Genomic DNA, 20,415 nt, shown 5'->3' with positions numbered 1-20,415 from the left:
TAAACATTGAAAAGATTTAATGTAATAGTCTGTATTTACCATTATTTAATACATGTTTATACTAGACAAGGTAGGAGTTTGTCACACCAAGTATCGTGTAATAGACTCGCTGAGAATGTATGCAAAATTTTAAGTGTTCATTCTCGAGATGTCCTGTGGACTGATAGAGAGGCAAATACAGATAAGAACATTATACAAAAAAGAACATTATACAGAAAAGAACATTATACAGAAAAGAAAATTATACAGAAAAGAACATTATACAGAAAAGAACATTATACAGAAAAGAACATTATACAGAAAAGAACATTATACAGAAAAGACATTTCTATATCTCTCCGACAGTCAAGAGAGAATTGAGTAAGTCTACTTAGTGATAGTCTTCAAAGCCACTCAGCCAAATTCCATGCTTGAACATGAACTATCATATAATTCACTCTTCTCTATGTAGAAGTTTCATGTCAAATATAAAGTCTACAAATGATCTTTCTCGATATCTTGCCATATGATACATGTATTTTTTCGTTGAGATAGGTTTCATAGCAGTGTTAAAATAAGTTCCGGTGATGTTAGGATCTTTCTCGATATCTTGCCATATGATACATGTATTTTTTCGTTGAGTTAGGTTTCATAGCAGTGTTAAAATAAGTTCCGGTGATGTTGGGAGAGTACTACAACGCGAATAGTGCGCTGAAATCTTGTCCCCAAATTTAACATAGACTTTTCACTCTATTACGTTTTTATTTATACTGTTTGAAAAAGCTACATATGTTGATTTGTCCCATGTTAGAATTTCATAACATTTTCACTATATTTGTTTTTATTTTCACTGTATGGCTTTGATACACATGTTAAAATATCATATGATTGTCCTTAGCTTGTTTACACATTTATTTATACTGCTGCTTTCTCGTTGCTATCGTGGTTACCGAAAAGACCAATTTTAAAATATTTGTTAAAATTCAGCCAAAATCTATAGTTGCACATGTAGCATCATGGAGCTTATTATTACCTGTATTATAGAAATGAAGCTTCGTGAAAATTTAAAGTCTTTAGTTTTCAATATACCGTACGGACAGTCAGACGTACATAAATGAAGTTTTTCCAACCTCTCAAGAGATAAGCTTCGCTAACGCTCAGCCAATAAATAGTAATGTAATAAATACAATGTATTATTTTTACATTTAAAACACAAGATCGTATATATCCAACTAACACAATTGAAAGAACGGCAGACTTCACGTGTGGCTGTCTTGTCGAAATATTAAACTGAAGATATATTATTAGTTTAGAAGGCTGATTTGTAAAACATCACTGACCCACGATACTCTCATTAAAAATGTTTATCATTCTTAAGATTGCATTTGACAACTCTAAATAGAATGCTAATATACTTATTAAACAATAAAAAACTTGACAATTCTATCATCTTGAAACTTCACATATTATACATCATTATAAGCAATAATATTTGTTTGAAAACGTGAACCTGGTTAGTAGCAGTCCATTATAAACTATGTTTGTAAACATCTTCACTTGTGAATTCACACGATTCTGAATTATCGTATATTTCTCAAAATGTTCACATCAACCACAAATTTTATAGCAACACTGAAACAATAAAAGCAGTCTATAGTTATTTTCATACATGTGTAATTATTCTGTAGTATGCTGGGGTATAGTGGAGTGAAAAAGTTAGTACAAATGTGAACGGCTACAAAAAAAAAAGAAAAAAATACTATTATGGTAAAGGAATTTAAGAAAGTACATTAAACCAAAATACCTTTCAAAGATAATAGAAAATTCCAAGCCTGACTAAACTATGAAAGTTATGCATGAAATATTGGTTTACCTATATATTAGGTGCGTCCCCAATTTCAGTGAGTAAAGATAATAAAATACAGTTTATGTAAAGTCCTATAAGGTTTATATTTGCACATTTGTTTATAATTTAAAATGCTGCTCATGTTACAAATTTATAGAATTTCAATTAATAATCCAACGTTTTAAGCTTTGGGAAAAGTTGTAACATTACCTGTAGTTTGTTGGTATAACATTTTTAAGTGAGCTATAAATATTCGACAAATTAAAACTTGAGACAGAATCTGCCATTTTTGGAGTGTGGTTTATGAGTCCTCTTACTGAGGTTATAATTGTCGATTAAAACTTTAAATGTAGAGTGACGGAATAATCGTCAGAAATTTCATTCAGGAGCGAGGCAGGGCTGTTAAACGAACGACTCGACCCTTACAACACCCGACAGTTCCTTTAATTAAAGTTCTCAGACCGATTATATTTACCGGTCGTAATGGACGTGAGATCGCTATCCTCGCTGTAATTGCGATGTTAAAGGGTCATCTATTTTATCCGAGCCAAGTCACCTACAGAAAAGAAACAAGTGCGTCAGCTTTGCTTGCTTTTAATTAATTGTTTTAATTCTGCGGGAGAAATTGAAAGGGGTGAATAAATTCTATAAATAATGTTGACTTCTTATTACTGAGGCAAGTAACCGTAGTATTTTCAATACAGCAGTTCGTTCTTCTAATTTTAATTAATTAAACGAGAAAATATTTTTTCCTTTCAATACTCCGCATTTTTCTCAATTACTTACGAAGTACGAAGTGTTGCATGATTATTTTCTCATTTATTAATTTTTTATATTTTTGCAATTACTTTACGAAGTGTTCAAAAAATCTGTTTGACTACCATAAAAAAGCTTATCACAAATCATAAAGCATAATAGAGTTTGGATTTATGTTCTATGCTCGAGATGAATCCTTGTAAACATGTATTTTCTTTGTACTCTTATGTGGCACCAAAATGTTTAATAAACAGGATGTCGATAATATGTAGGGAAATATGTTTAGGTATAGTTAATTAGGCGAAAATCAACAAGAACTCCTGCAACATTTTGGTTTCTGAGATATAATTTTTAAATTAAAACTAAAGACAGAAACTTAACTACGTCAGTGAAATAAACAATTGTTAAATAAGTTTCAAGCAACTTCCAATATTTAAATATTTATCTTGTTAAAGATGTATTTTGTACTTTAAATATAGCGTAAGGGAAAACACGTGCTTGTTTAATTTAATAGCATGTTAAAAGGCGGTTATTAAGTTTTATTACTAATTATAGCAGTAGCCATAAATTGTGCATTTAACTATAATAACATGATATTTGAGCAACTGAGATCTCTAAAAGAAACTGTTTTCGCCAATTCATGGTTTAGCTGTACTTATAACGTATAATAGTAGCCAGTAAGTATAAACAATAAAATTATAAATTTCTCTTCTAAAATGTAATCAAAGCACTAAACAAGTAGGTTATGCGCATAAAACTTACACAATTGCTTGCAGCTCCTCATACAATAACTAACGAATTCATTAAAAAAATAATTTTCAGCCCTTAATGTACTGTACATAATTTTCTTAAGGTTAGTAATACTTTTTGTTAATTATTAATTTTGTAAAAAGTAAATAAAATGATTCAAACTTCACTAGAACATCGAATCCAAATATAGTAAATATGTCAATCAACCCAATGTTTATTGTGTAGATGTTTGAATTCTACAATACTGAAACTTCAAGCCAATTTACTACAGTAAATAACAGATTTTTATCATCCCATATTAATAAGAAAGTTATCAAGACTAAACTGAACTCTAATTTCCACTGTCAATATGAAAATTACACGAATAATTTATTATATCTGTAATAATAATATTATTGGCTGCTCTAATTGTTAGATCTGTAATAATAATTTATTGACTGCACTAGTTGGTAAACATCCTCCATCTTTTTCATACATGGATTCTACTTGACATAGCCTTAAATATCCGTCAAGAATTTTGAATTGGACGATCATAGAATATGTAAATACAGAATGCTTTGGACCGAAAAAGTCACTTGAGTTCTAAAATGAAGGAATAAACGTAAAAATCTTCAACGAGAAGTTGGTCATGCAATTTAGTATTTTAATGTTGTCTTTCTCGTATAAAAACAATGGCGCAACCAAGAATAGATGTGGTCTTCCTGTTTCAGCGAAATGAGATAATTGAAAGATAGGCATACATTCTTAAAGTTATAAGAAGAAGCCAAAAAAGACGCGAGAAGTATTTAAATATTATCATTAATTTATAAATATAATGATAGGATAAAAATCTAAAAGCATTGTACCTTTTTAGATAAATCGGAAGATTTAAGAAACTTCGCAATGCTTATTAATAAGCTGGCCCAGTGATGTTGGGCTGCTGGCCCATACCTATCTTTTTTGTCGGAAAAATAAAAATATGCAATTATACCTTAAGTTTAAGGGAAATCAGCAGATTAAAGATTTTATATGAATTTTGTAGGTTACTACACACATTTGAAGCCGATCATGTGGAATAAAGTTGGGTCATATAAAATGGGATGATGAAATTAATATTGTTATTATTTTAAAACTATGTTACAATCTTCATTATTGATTAAGAGGAGCGTTTAACGTTACCTTCACCAAAGGTAAATTAAATTTACTTCTTTATGTTCTGAAAACAATGCAGCAATTGAAATTATAAATGAGGTGTAATTTTTGAGCAATCATTTTAGATTTAACATTTATCATGGAAATTTAATTAAGAGGATGATGATATAATATTCCGTTATTATTAAATGCTTCCTGAAATCAAATATTAAAAAGTTTATAGAAATTTTAATTTTTATCGCACCATCGTTTTCAGTAAAACAAATCATAGGTTATTTACCTATACAAATCTGTATAAATGTTCCATGTCAGTTTATAATTTGCTTATAACAAAAAATGATAATATAGACCCCTTTAGTCCTTTACAAAGTCGAGGGGAAATATACTTACAAATTAGAGGAACTTGAAAGTAGTTAATAGACACAATTCAAATATATTGTTAATGCAAGAAAAAATTTAGGGGGTAGTTAATTATTTGGGGTAGTATAGAAAAGCAACCTTAAATGAAATTCGTGGCGGAGCCAAATAAATGTCCACTACACCCACCAATTATTTTTTTAGAATCGGAAATATTAGTATAATATTATGATGATTAGATTAATTTGAAATGTTTATGAAAATATTCATTTGAAGATTACATGCCTTAGGGTAAGAGGTCTGTTCCTATGCGTATGCATCCTTCCATACATCTGTGGTGGTACTAGATTCTCTAACACATAGATTGTTTAATTGTTGAAGAAGTGAGTGCTCTTAATTCATATATCTCTATATAGTTTTAATTGTTTATATATTGTACTCAAAAACGTTGTTTAGTCATAAACCAATTTTAATTTTATGACTAAACGACTCAAGAGGTTATTATATGTTTTCTAATGATGAAACATACGCTCTCTAAAAATTCAAAAGGTAAGGGTACTGTTATAAGTATATTTGTTGTATGTGGTATGTATATACTGGTATTTGTAAATAGTCAGTGCGCTGTATAAGATTGGACGAGATGTATTGCTTGTAAAATCTATATAACCGTAATATAGTGCACATGATGTTTCATTTCCGGTGTATTTCCAGTTGTATGATACAAATCTGAGAATGGTAAAATATGGGTGAAGTTTAAAATTAAGAATTGCCAATGCTGACATACCATTGGCCAGGCAGGGTTACCGGTATGTTAGCTGTACTCACACTGAGTAGTAGAACTGATACAACTGAATATCAAAATCTATATATATAAAAATGAATGTTTGTATGTTTGTCCTTTATGGAATCGTGAACTATTGGACCGATCATGATGAAAATTTGTACGTATATGTATTTTTCCACGGAGAAGGTTTATAAGCTATGCCCATCCCTTTCCCGATTCAGGATTCCGCCCCACTGGTTACAGAAATACCCATAAGAAATGCATTGCAGCAAACATATGTTAACGTCTTTTCAAATTTTTAATCAGCTGTTCTTTGTAAACATATATTACACTTATAGTTTTAAAGCATAGAGTAAGCTTAAGAGAAACGACAAATTTTGTTTAAACTGTTTTTGCAATCACTGTTAAACATAGACTTTACTATCCAGATAATACAATTCAAATTTGACGTAAAAATTCACCTTTAACTGCAATATTTATTTAATATAAACCATGCTCATGCTTGATCAGAAGAGTAATGCAGATATCATAATTACTATCTTACGTTGGCTACAAATATAAAGAATGTTATAAAATCAACCTTAGTTGTTTTTTTTGACAGAAGTATGGTTCTCAAAACTCCGTGTGTACATATTCTCTCGATCGAGACAACAAAGCAAGCTCAATCGTGGCATCGGAGATATAACTAATTTAATCTAAAATTTATTATAGTAAAAAAAAAATTTACTAAGTAATATAAGGACTTCGGTTCTTAAGATTTGCGTGCGAAGCCGTGGGTAACAGCTAGATAGAGGCAGGAATATGGTAAATACCTTCATAATACGCCCAAGAGGCTCACGATGGAACGACTATCAATTATCTCAGCAATGTTTAGAATGTGATAGAAAAAGAATAAGTGAATATAGTGTACTGTTTTCAACGGGAAATTGCGTGCGAAGCCGCGGGCAACTTTTGCAAAAAATTATTGAAATGCGCAGCAAAGCGCGCCGGGCCCGCTAGTATAGATATAAAATAGGTGTAGAAAACCATGTAGAGGTGTCCTTCCAGCAACATCATAGGCAAGAATAGGCATTGAAATCTAAAAAAAATACAATACATTTCCGCACTTATTCTAGGTATAGTAAACATTCACTCAAGAACAGGTTTGGTATAATTACTTGAGATTAAAGGAACTTATTGTTTAAAACTAAAGCGCCGTCAATAAAACTGATCTATCAGGATGGAACTAAAACTTTTGTTTACAGTTGGTCCAGATTTGTTACATTTTATTGTAGTGGTAATTTATAGCTCGGAGACATTACTCGGTGTTCACAATAATTGATTATGTTTAGGTCATCAATGACAATTCCGTCAAATAGCTTCCAAACACAAGACTTCATCAATCTTTAAAGAGTTGGGAAAAAATCGATGTGCTTAATCAAACACGCAAATAATTTTATTTATGGCAATTGATAAAGACCACTTCATGATCGAGATTTACAAATATTCAATTTACATCAGCTATAGTAATTCTTTAGTTTGGATTATTTTCAACCTTAGGTAAGTTTCACTACTAGTCGTCATCTATTGACAACAGAATTGTCCCATAAGATGGATCATGCAAGTATGTGTGTAATGTAAAGCAAAGCATTTAATGTTTTGCCAGATAACATTAAGAGTGAACAACATTCTCGATTGTTTAAATGTAAATTAAAATAATTTTTGAAAATGATGTGCGTATGATATGGATGAGTTTATAGAATATTTCCAAATTCAAATTGAACTTAAATTTTAATAAATTAATAATTTTTTATTTAAGGAATAAATTTATTAACAATTAATTCAAACTTCTCTAGGCTTTATTGCTACTAGAAAATATACTTTACTTTGTTTATTTTCATTATAATAATACATAATTAACTATTGTAAAACATTCATAATTCCGAGTGTTTGTAACATTGCTACCAACAATATTGTTGTAAAGGCAAAAAAGAGTTTGTTTATTTTAATTTTTATGTGTCCGCAGTAAGAAACTAAAACCATTTTTAAACATATTATTTTGTAGAGATGTGTTTTGGCACTAAACCATCTACAGTGTATTAAGGCCAAAACACGTGTTTATCGAATAAAAGTTTTAAAAAGGGTTCTAGTTTCTTATTTTTAATATTAATTTTGAAGAAAATTATAATATAATTTTGAAAGATATGCTCAAAACTCTATTCTGAACCAAAATTAATTTATTCATATATAATACGTAATATAGGTTGATATTGTATAATAATCGCTCTCAATCTAAGATAAGCGAACGTTTTAAAAACAATGTAATGTTTGACAAAACTGAGCAGCATTTTTAATTGTTTACATTTATTGTTAATTGTTTAAGGTTTAAACATATTATCTTTACTATTATATGACTATCACGTGTTTAAACAATAATTTAGAAATTAATGTATGATGTTCATCACAATCCCAGAATAAAAAGATGAAGTAAAACTAACAGTTCTGCTTGGAATTTATTTCATGTAATAAACTATTTTCAAAATATTTGTAATTTTTTGATGAGCATTATACAAACCATTTAGAGCGTTTGCATACAATTTCTTAATATTAATTTGTTTGCAATACAGTGATGAGCACCATTTTCTAGAACCAAATTTAGTTTACTGTGGTTGGACAAAGGCTCTGAGTTATTTATGCCTTAAGGATGTTGGCCTTTATCCTTATCCGGCGCAATTCAGAATGATAGATTGTGGACGCAATTGATATTGATGACCTGAACGTACACCAGTTGAAAAACCAATGGAACACATCTGAAACAACTTAGCATCAAGCCTTCAAAATTCAACTCAACTGGACACAAAAAAGGAACAAACTTCTGATTCTGGTTTTTTTTTAATAAAGAAAAATTTTTTAGATCAATAGTATTTTTTATAAGGTCTATCTATTCGGAATTCTCCCAAAACAAACTAGGAATAGATGAGTTTGGATGTCCGAGTGACCAGAACATTTAAGTCAATATATATATAGTTTGTTTTGACAAATAGTTTGTTTTCAAAACCCCCGAGAATTATTTTTAGTAAAGCCCCTAATCTGAAGAACCTTCTGGTAAGACCTAAGTTATTGCCTAACCAAATTCCAAATTCAGATGCTGATCAAAAGTTTTTAGGTTGCCATTCTTGCGAAGACAAGTGTTGTGCTACATGCAAAATTCTAAATCCTTCTAAAACTTTTACAAGTAGCACAACTAATAAAACATACCAAATTTAAAATAAAATTAACTGTAAATCGAAAAATGTAATCTATCAGTTGTCTTGCAAATTTTGTCCCAAGGACTATATTGGTTTAACGACAAATCCCTTACATATTAGGATGAATAACCATCGGTCTTTATCCAACAGACAAGACGACAAATTGGTTTCGCAACATGCATTGGCTCATAACGAAATATTTAATAATTGTTACACATTAAAAGGGATTTGTAAAGTACCAGAAGATTCTTCAAAAATTCTATTAGAAAATTTAGAACAAGCATATCAATTAGTCACTAAGTCAAAATTACCTTTTGGATTAAATAAGAAATGATCTGTTAAAACAGGCTAAATTAATCTAGCAAATCTAAAACAATGTATTGTCTATATTTAAATTTATGAATTTTATTAAAATTTTATTAATTTTTTATGAATGTAGAACAACAAAACTACAAAATTGTTAATATTTAATTTAATTTTATGCTGTTAGAACGCCTTTTATGTTATTAATCTAAATTTTAATTTTAATATAAAGCCCTTTTTAGTATAATATACCAAGGAGTTTATAAATTACAGTATAAATCAGAATAGAATATTTCAGCTGATTATAAAAATTCATATGTTTACTTTAAATTCTTACATTATATACACTTTTTGTACCTTTTTGAAAACGACAATAAAGTCGAAATATTAAAGGATATATATATATATATATATATATATATATATATATATATATAGGTTGTTTACTAAAGGTGTTCCAATATATATATATATTATATTATATTTATATATATATATTATATATATAATTTATAATATATATTAATTTGCCGTAAAGCATTATAACTATAAATATATAATTATAATGTTTTACGGCAAATTTTAATTATTCCTACTCACGTTTTATCACTGGTATAAGATACATAGATTATGTAACTTACACATATAGTTATTTACTGATCTAATATTCGTACAATATAATTATTGAAATTTCAACATTCATATAGGCACTAATGGTTGAAATAATATTGTATTAGTGGCTTCTTTTCTTATTTCCTACACTATTATTAGTAATATACTATAAAAAAATGAGACGCTCAATTTGTTGCAGCGCTCAAATGAGTCGCTCAAGTCCTAATCTTGAGAACGGCTAGATCAATAAGGCTAATTCTTATTTTTATATAAGTTGAAGAGCGAAGTATGTTTATAAGGAGAAAAACATTTAGAAAAGTTTCACAGAATATTTAAGAATTCGGAAAATTATCGAAATATCACATAATCCAAATTGAACTTACACTTAATAGCTGTTGACTCTTTCTGCTAAAGTTCATCAAAGAGTATAAAAATTTGTTGACATTTAAATTTAAGAAAATATTAAAAATACACAGATTAATTATAGTAATGTAATGTAGATTGTAGTCGAAGTTACTATCTAGTTGTAACTTTAGATTGCACCAGTGATGAATAAACCATTTAATGCATTGGAAATACTATTGAAACGCTGTTATAAAACCCACATTAATGAAAAAGCTGTAAACTTCTGCTCATAAGGTAATCGAAACTGGTTGGCTCACTTGAGTTTGTGTATGGCATGTTTAATGTAGTTTAAAGATAAACAAATAGATGACACATTCTTCTCCTTGTACCAGAAGCAGAATAAAACAACGAAAGCAGATGCTTTTTAATCAAAATAGTCTTTTTAAGTTTAAGCACATACTTTCTTGATAGGGGTACAAAAATTTAAATCATTTATAGCAACAAATGTTTTTTAATCCATTTTGGATCCCACAACCCACATACGTGCTTATATTATTTGTCAGTACAACATAAATTATACAGTAGAACCGTAAATAAATGAGACCGGGGTTGAATTTAAACGGCCACAACTGACACTTTTTGACCGCTGTAACTTTTTAGTCGTACGTAAGTATATACATTTTCTTCATCCGGATGGCACTTGAATAATCGTAAACAGAGAGTAAATTAAAAGAATCAAAAGTAGAAATATTTTAATTAAATTTGTTTTTTGTTTGTATATGTTTTTGTAATCCAGGAACAAGGCTGACTCAAGTATATTACTGGATATACCTTAGGCAGAAAGTGAATCTAAACACATGTAATTTTGAGGATTTTTGAACAAATTAAGTTTTCATAACTTAAACGTATATATTTTTAATACGAAGACACCTAAATTACAACCAGTATATTATTTAAATTTTGAATCTGTCAACCGTGGATACTGAAATATTATGTACCTGATATGTTTACTTTTGTTTGAAAAACATCGTAGGGCTTCAGAATATTTTATCATTAACGCACGAAGTACAAATATTCTACGCCTTTAGATTTTGAGAACTGCGTGTGAAGCCAAGAGCCATTTTTCTACTGAGTTTGAAAAAATAATCCACTTTATACTATTTAATTATAAACATTGTTAATACTGCCTGTATACAGAAGGATCTCATTTAACTAATTCAGACATGTCTATATGTTCATACTTACCTGATAGTAAAATGTGTTTGGTTTGTAGACAATGGCTCTGTAGACAATCTCAATTAAAATGGAGCGTATTCATTAATGTAAACCTTTAACGAAGCAGTAGGGTGTGCCCGTCAAGGCAGAAGGGGCTTTCAAAGATAATTAGCTGTAAGAACTTCCTTGACTAATTGGCACAATTGTTCGTCAGTTGCGTAAAGATGCTTCAATTACAACTGACTGCTAGGAACAAGCAAAGAAAGACATTTACATCTCGTAACCTTAATTAACTACGCTTTCAGTACGATATTCTCTGGCATTAAATGGACAGCTCAATATGTCATACTGCCTTAAGGTTCTTTTAATTTCTCGATACTCTTCCCTCTTTACCAATTATGTTTTTGAAAAAGAAAAATGCTTTTTTTTAGTTATTCAGTATTGAAAGTCACACTGAAAGGAACTAATATAACAGTTTTTGTCACTCTATTCAGTGTGACTAAGACGACAATAAATGGTAATATGGCAGTTCTAATTTAAAGACATGAACTATAAAGCAGAATCGGACTACTCAATATTAAATCTCAAATTATTTAACGTCCTTATTATTTGCCATAGAATTATGAGATACTTATTTTATACTAGTTTTCGACTTATTTTAATATTTACACATACACTATTTTAGATTTTTCTATACAGTATGTTTCCTGCTTAATCATAAAAAAACTATACAGTTTTGTATTTTATTGTTTAAAATTTCATAATGTATACATTTGCAAGGAAAACGATAATGCGTTTTGATGTATTTATTTTATATTATTATTATATAGTATTATTTTATATGTATAAGACGTCAACAATAGACTAATTCTATCATTAAAAATAAGGATTTGAATGTGTTTGAGGTTGAAATTTATTCTTATAGGACGAATAGTATTACTATAGCCGGCTTTTTAAAACATTCTACAACAAATATGTTTTTAGATATGCTCGTGAAAACAGGTAATTTAAAATATAGACTCAGTAAAAAAGTCTACTGTGAAACAACTAAGTAATTTTCTAGTTTAGTTAGGGCAAAAAATAAAGTTATGGATCACAATTAAATATCACATGGATTTCAACATGCATCAGTTTTATTTCCAAAGCTCATCAAGAACGATATAACATCACTAATATTGTAGCCTGTCAGTCTCGAGTTGACAGCGTCTATGGTGGTACGACTAAGATCGTCAGCGATCAATCTCTTAGCCCTGTTTATGAACTGGAGAATCGTATCCTGAAGAAACTCTTCCATCAGCTGACCAAGCGGACCTCCACCGAGAAACCCGCCAAGAGTGACCTAGATAATTTGAATACAGATTCAGCACTAAGTAGTATTTTGGAGTTTATTATTGCAACTCATTCATGAAAAAGTTAACACATATGTGACAGGGCAACAATCTTTACTTCAGAGTCGGCTTTAGAAAAACGACCTTAAGTTTTTTTCTTCATTAAAACAATGTTAAAACTCATGTAGTCTTAAGCTATTATTTTCTCCGTATTCTAACGGGAGATATCTGATTTTAAAGATAAAGTTAAAATGCATCTAAACTTTTTTGTGTTTTGTAAAGTTTAAAATTATTGAATATTTAATATATGAATTACGAACGGTTAAGGATTTTTCTGAATAACCAATAAAAAATCATAAAAACTAAAAATATTTTGGATGTGTATTAGTTTTATCTCTAAAATACATCTTCTATAGTTATACGATTAAAAATTAGGTCGTTAAAGTGCAAGAGGCTTAACGCTGTTGTTATGGGGCTACATTCTAGATGGTCGCCGGGTACAGCTTCCTATTAAGTCTTGGCCCTTGAACCTTTGCTTCTTATTTCAAAAAATTAGCAAATTTACAAGCAAATAAAAGTAGTAACTCTCTTAAATTGCTGTAGGATCACTTTCATTGTGAACTAAAGATAAAAATGTATTAATTTTATTTAATAGTAAAAAATTAGGATTACCACTATTTCATGTCATAGCTATTTCGATAATGAAAAACAGCTTTGTTGTATATTGGGCTATTGTTTGTTGGCTGAGTCTTAACGAAGCCTATAACTTGAGAGGCTGGAAATATTTTACTTTTGTCTAATTTACCTGTTTGTCATATAGAATCGAAATGTTGCTGTAAACTTGATGTTTATAAAGGCAAAATTACATCAGGTTATGGTGCATTTCACTCCATAAGATTTGGCTGAGCCTTGGCGAACACTTTTATAGTGGTCTTAAATCATAATAGCAATGAGGGAATTGTAGGATAAATGAATATGTAAACGAACTGAGTACACTAATGACATTTTATCATGCGAAATACTCGTAGTAACACTTCATCTAGCACTATGAATGAGCTAAATAAACTTGAAATCTTTCATACTGACGAACAAAGCCTAATACGTGACACATGGTGTAGCGTACTCCTACCTTGTATGTAGGAAGAACAAAATATTTTCTTGTTTAATTACGCTACACCGTGATTTGTATTGCAAGTAGTGAAAGAATTTTAGAGTAGAGGCAGTGATATAATACTTGTAAATAGCTGTAAAATTCTTTGTTTAAAGGTTATTTTTGACGATGGAAGGATTTATTTATTTATTTATTTACATACGGTATACACCATTTCACATTTGTTATAGGTATTGTGAAAATACAAGAGGCTTGATATAAACAACTTACATAAATAGTTTACATGCAAACAGAAGCAAAAAAATAAGCAAAACAAGTGCCAAATAACATCAACATCGTGAATAAAAAGAAAAGTTACAACAGCAATATAGTTCATAAACAAGTGCAACATAAAGGTGGAACCGTAAAAAAGACTTAATTAAAGTACCGGTAGCGTATAAAATATAGAGTCACTTATATACTACTGAGACATACATATGCATAAGATTAGCGTAGCCTATGTTCATTGATATATATAAAAAAATCACAAGAAACCATTTCCATTTAGCAAAATATAAAACATGCTACAATACATGCAAATTTTGATGCTATTATAATAATATATGAACAAAAGTGTTAAGAAAAAAGCAAGCAATATATAACATTCACAAGAAACCATCTCTATTTAGTGAAATATACAATATGCGACAATACATGCAGGGTTTGATGCCATTAAATATAAACAAAAGTGTTAACAAAAAAAACAAAAAACAAAAAAACAAAAACAAAAAAAAACAGCAAGCAAAATATAACGTTCAGTGTCAGAGTTTCACGTGTGGCCAGAGAGATATTTAGTGACCTCCCTCTTGAATGATGTGTCGGACAAATCAATATGCGCAGGAAGACCATTTCCCAACCTGTGAATTCTCGGTATTGTACTGTTGTACGCATAGTTCGTAGCGAGGAATTCCCTCTCGAAAAGCTGCACAGATCTTGAAGATGGTCGAGGACAACGAAGATTGATCCTCTCTAAAAGTCTCGGGGAATCACAAGACGACGACAAAATCTTCTTCAAGAACATCAGGTCAGCAATTTGGCGTCTGGTGCTCAAGGGTAGGAGCCCAAAGTGGCGTTGCAGATCTTCAACAGGAACCCCGTCGTAGGCAAATCCAAGTCTCAACCCAATCAGCCTGATGAATCTTATCTGAATTCTTTCAACGAGTTCAACCTGACCCAACAGGTAGGGACACCATACAGGCGAACAGTATTCCAATATTGGTCGAACCAACTGGACGTACAGGGCCCGAAGTGTCCATGGTGAAAACCCATCTCGAGAAGTCCTAAATATAAGACCGAGGGCAATAGTGGCTTTCCTAGTAATTGCAGACAGATGCTGTTCAGGGCTCAGTGACGAGGACAAGATAACTCCCAAATCCTTAACTGTACTTGAGCGATTCAGTATGGTTCCCTCCATCTCGTAATTGAAGACTATGACCCTAGCTGAGCGATGGAATGAGACCACAGAGCACTTTGCGAAATTTATATCCATGCCATCCCGCACACACCAGGAGACGACACTTTCCAAGTCAGATTGCAGAGAGGCGCAGTCTTGAAGTGTGGATATCTCCCTATATACCTTGGCGTCATCCGCGAACATTAACAGGCTAGACGATGTGACGACATTCTGAAGGTCATTAATGAAGATAGAAAAAAGGGCAGGTCCCAGCAGAGAACCCTGAGGCACCCCAGACACCGCCTCAAATGCAAAAGATGTCTCACCGGCATGACGCACGACGAGGAGACGATTCGCCAGATAACTCTCGAACCACATCAAGAGAGATCCAGTCACTCCCCAAGTCCTAAGTTTTGCTAGGAGATGAATGTGGCTTATCCTGTCGAAAGCCTTTGACAAATCAAGATAAACGCAATCGACCTGGTGGCCCAATCTGAAGGAGGATGTAATGTCATTCTGCAAAGTCACGAGATTGGTTGTTGCCGACCTTCCCTTCATAAAACCGTGTTGAGCTGGAGAGATGATGTTCTTGGCTTCAAATGAAAGTCTACGTAAGACCAAGGACTCAAAAACTTTGGCTAGGGCAGGCTGAATTGCAACAGGTCTGTAGTTCTTGGCATTTACTGGATCACCACTTTTCAGGATAGGTGCAATAAAGCTCGACTTCAGGTTCTTAGGGAAAATGCCCAGAGTTAGAAGAGCATTGAAATATTGGGTGACATGTGGAGCCAAGATACCACTACAAAACTTCAATACTACTGGGGGAATCCCATCTGGCCCCGCGACAAAGGAACTGGAAGTGTTTGTGGGAGCCTGTATACAGAAGAGAAATAAGAAGCAAACAAGTCACATATGCCTTTAGGGGTGTCCGCTGTCACGTTGTCAAGGTACAGGTTGGAAAGTGCTGAAGACTTGCGTTTCATATTCCTGATGTGTCCCCAGAAGACCTTCACATTGCTTGGTATGGAGTTTTCAATACGAAGTATATAGTCCCTGTAACAGGAGGCGGATAGAGTCCTATACCTTGCACGAACACTACGAAATTCCAAGTAGTCAGAGTCTTTTAATGACTTTTTGAACTTGACGTGCAGCTTCTTTTTCAAAATGACTAGTGCCTTCAGCTCTAATGAAAACCAACAAGGGAAGTTGCGTTTTCCAAGTACTTTCGTGGGGATCAAGTCCCTGATCACCCCACTGAGAGAACCACAAAAATCAATGAATGCTGTCTCCACACTATCCCCCATCACGTTGCTCAGTTCTGGATACGGCCAACCCTGAATCACTCTAAATATCTCAAACAGATCACTCCTCCTAAAGTCGTAGATATGGGTCCTGTTATTATCAGTGACTGGTCTGAAACATGGAACGGTAATATCGAGAGCTGGATGATGTGATTCCACCTGAACAAGGCGATCAAGAGACCTTCGGACACTGATGTCTATCCTGGAAGAGAAAACTAGATCCAGTAATATTCCACGGTCGTTGTTAACACCGTTGACCTGTGTAAGATTGAAGATATGGGCAAGATCTTTGATTGGCTGGCTCGCAGGATCATGAATTTGAGAGCCGAGAGGATCCCAATCCGCGTTGGGGAGGTTAAAATCGCCCAACAACAGGATAGGTTCAAACTTTCAGAGGTGAAGAGCAGCTCTTCGACAATTGAGGCAAAATCAAAGTATTGGCTTGAGGGCATGTTAGGTGGAAGGTAGACTCCACCGACCAGCATCCGATGACTAGATGATAATTTGACAGTAGCAAAAACACATTCTACAGATCTATTCTTTGGTATGATTTCTTGGGATAGTATGTTATCCTTTATTGCAAGCAAAACACCTCCCCCGCTAACCTTAGATGAGGTCAGTTCTGAACGATCACAACGAAATATATTATAATTCTGCAAACCAAGCTCAGCACTACAAATTAATATATATTAATATATCATAATTATGGCAGACAGATATTGATTGTTTCAATGAGGTAAACTTTGTCCTTAAGCCGTTGACATTTTGGAAATAGAGTTCCAAAGCTGACTGGTTTACCCCAGCATTTTCTAGTTTTTTGGCTCGAAGGTAGTTATACAGGGTGATCCTTTCAAGTAACGTATAGTGATTTTACTTTCCCCATTCATCCTGCGTCTCCCCAGTTCATCCCTCAGCTTCTTAAGATATTGCCGTTCCTTCATGGTGCGATCTCTCGATATAGAAATGTCAGAGAGGGCGGGGTCAACGTCAGAAATTGCCTCTTTAGAGAAGCCGCTAACGGACTGCATCGCGTCTTCTACCGAACAAAAAACAACTTTCAGTGGTCTATCTTTATCTTTTAATGGCTTGCCCAACCTGAAAATTTTTAGGCCGTTGACATGAATGCCGATATTCAAGGCATCAATTACCTTTGAAATCAGCAAAGTGTCATGCTCCTTTTTAGTTTTGGTGTCCCTGCTCAAGCTCTCCTTGAGGTTAAAGATAATAATATTCCGTTTCCGAAATAGACGCTCGTTGATTTCTTGGATGACAATCTCCTCAGATTCACCCCCACTGTAATTGTCTCGTGTCTGTTTGATTTTGGCTATTTCGTCGTGGATTACTTTAATATCCGTCTCATCCATCTCGGATTGTGAAGGAAACAGGATTTTTCCGGACATTTGCCATCGTTCAGTGAAACAAGAAAACAGTAACACTACGTTTCGAGATCTGCAATCTGATCTCTTCTTCAGGTAAAGAACTAACCTAATACATAATTACAAACTAGGTTAAAATAAACAAATCTTACTAAAGCGTTGTGGCACGCCTAAGTCAGGAATCACAACGTACATGTTGTTGTCAACTTCACTAACACTAAAGACATGCACTTAATACAAAACTATACAAAACACTAATCATTAAAACTAAACTACGGAATACAGGTCACAATACGTCTTCACTCGTCTACTAACCACCTACGACTGACCAGAGGGACTAGCCAATGGCAATCGTGACGGCTGGCTAAAACAAGATGGCGGAAATACAAGGGAAGGGGAACAGGAATGGGCCCTTTCGTTATTATTGGTTCATGCGAGATGAACTTCTTAAAACCATATTGTGACTCCGCATTGGTTTATTACAAATATCCGATCCGTTTGATACTTTTGGTTTTCTCTTTAGTTCATTTTTTAGAATTGGCAACCAAAGCGGCCTAATCTCGACTGATGGTTGACTGATTGGTTGGTCTGCCAATTTAATGTATGTTGCCTCAATTAATTTCCTTTTGAAGAAATGTGGTTCCCGATGTATTATGTGGGCTTCATCCCAATTCATATGATGGTCTTCGGACCAACAATGGTGTGCAATTTTTGACTTTTCTGTGAAACCCTTTCTCGTGTTTTCTTTGTGTTCTTTTATCCTTACGTTTAGTGGTCTTTTTGTCTCGCCTATGTATTCCCTATTGCAGCTACATTTTATATTGTAAACACAGTTTTTGGAATCCTGTGTGCCATTTTTTGGTTTTGTTTTTACGAGACTTTGTCTAAGAGTGTTGTGTGTTTTAAACGCGGTTCTAATGTTGTACTTTCTACCTACTCTTCTAATTTTCTCCGATAATCCCGGCACATAAGGGATTGACATAAACGCAAATTTATCACAATTCTGTTTTTCTGACTCAGGAATGATTCTTCTGGTTCGTTTGCACTTATTAATTACTAATTGAGGGTATCCATTGCTCCTGAGATCCGATTCAATTTTCTTAAATTCTTCTTTGAGTCCATCTTTATCTGAGCACAAGCTCTTTGCTCTATCAAACAACGAGTAGGCTACTCCTTCTTTGACAGATTTTTGATGGTTGGATTGATAATTTAAATATTTTCCTGTGTGTGTTATCTTTCGAAAAACAGTTGTCTTAAGGACATCCCTATCTCTTAATACACACACATCCAAAAAGGGAAGCTTGTTTTGGACTTCCACTTCCATTGTGAGGCGGATGGAAGGAGAAATACTATTAATGTGATTCAAAAAATTATTTAATTCAATGTCTCCATGAGAAAAAATAACAAAGGTATCATCCACATACCTCCACCAAATCTTCGATTTGAACTGAGCTGAAGCCAAAGCTTTTCGCTCGAATTCCTCCATAAAGATATTGGCGAAAATAGGAGACAGTGGAGAACCCATTGCCATCCCCTCATCTTGACGGTAAATTTTACCCTCTAACTCAAAATAATTGCATTGAGTGCATAGTTCTAACAGTTCCATAATTACTGGCACAGGAAGTTTAGTTCTATCCTTTAATGTTTGGTCTTCTTTGAGACGTGATTTAATAATTCCGAGAGTTTCTGGAACTGGTACATTTGTAAATAGACTTTCGACATCAAAACTTACCAGTTTGTCAGTTTCAGTCAACTTTAGGGATTTTGACTTCTCTACGAAATCCCTGGAATTTTTGATGAAAGAGTCAGTTTTTCCTACCAATGGCGTTAAGATGTCCAAGAGGACTTTAGACAATTCCCTGCAAGGTGAATCACGAGAACTAATGATGGGTCGAAGAGGGATGGTAGGTTTGTGGATTTTGGGAAGGCCTTACATATGGGGGATTTTTGAGTGGTGAGGAGTTAATTTAGATCTAAATTTATCTGAAAAAAATTCTTTATGTTTTCTTAAGGTGTTTGCTACTTTGCGTTCAAATGAATCAGTCGGGTCTTTATTTAAAACTGTATATTTGCCAGTATTTAAAGTTTCCGCAATCGTTTCTTTATACGCTACTGAGTCAAGTACCACAGTAGCGTTGCCTTTGTCGGCAGGTAAGATTTTGATCGTGTCGCCTTTCCCAAAGGATCGACCTGGCCTTTTTCTCCTCTATTGTCAAATTGGGTTTTGTGGGAGGAATTTTTCTGAGTAAAAGACTGGCCTCACAACGAAACCGGTCACCCTGTTCCTCAGGTAACTGTGAAACAGCCGACTCGATTCCAGTTACGAAATCCAGTGCCTTTACCGATTTTTGTGCCACAGAATATGGTTTTAAGAAGTTCATCTCGCATGAACCAATAATAACGAAAGGGCCCATTCCTGTTCCTCAGGTAACTGTGAAACAGCCGACTCGATTCCAGTTACGAAATCCAGTGCCTTTACCGATTTTTGTGCCACAGAATATGGTTTTAAGAAGTTCATCTCGCATGAACCAATAATAACGAAAGGGCCCATTCCTGTTCCTC

At 33.0% G+C, this 20,415-nt stretch overlaps 1 protein-coding gene across 1 annotated transcript in view; it reads right to left on the bottom strand.

Annotated features, from left to right (window-relative positions):
* Positions 1-12,420: 12,420 nt before the first annotated feature.
* LOC124359284 overlaps positions 12,421-20,415 on the bottom strand; it is a 29,038-nt gene continuing 21,043 nt past the window's right edge. Inside the window, exon 6 of the mRNA XM_046811902.1 lies at positions 12,421-12,644. Within this exon, the coding sequence (XP_046667858.1) occupies positions 12,423-12,644 (222 nt within the window). The 3' untranslated portion in view covers positions 12,421-12,422. The remainder of the gene's footprint in view (positions 12,645-20,415) is intronic.

The sequence above is a fragment of the Homalodisca vitripennis genome, chromosome 4 (genome assembly GCF_021130785.1).
Source record: "Homalodisca vitripennis isolate AUS2020 chromosome 4, UT_GWSS_2.1, whole genome shotgun sequence".
NCBI lineage: Eukaryota > Metazoa > Arthropoda > Insecta > Hemiptera > Cicadellidae > Homalodisca > Homalodisca vitripennis.
The sequence above is the reverse complement of the archived record's forward strand: the minus strand, read 5'-3'. Positions and strand labels throughout refer to the sequence as shown.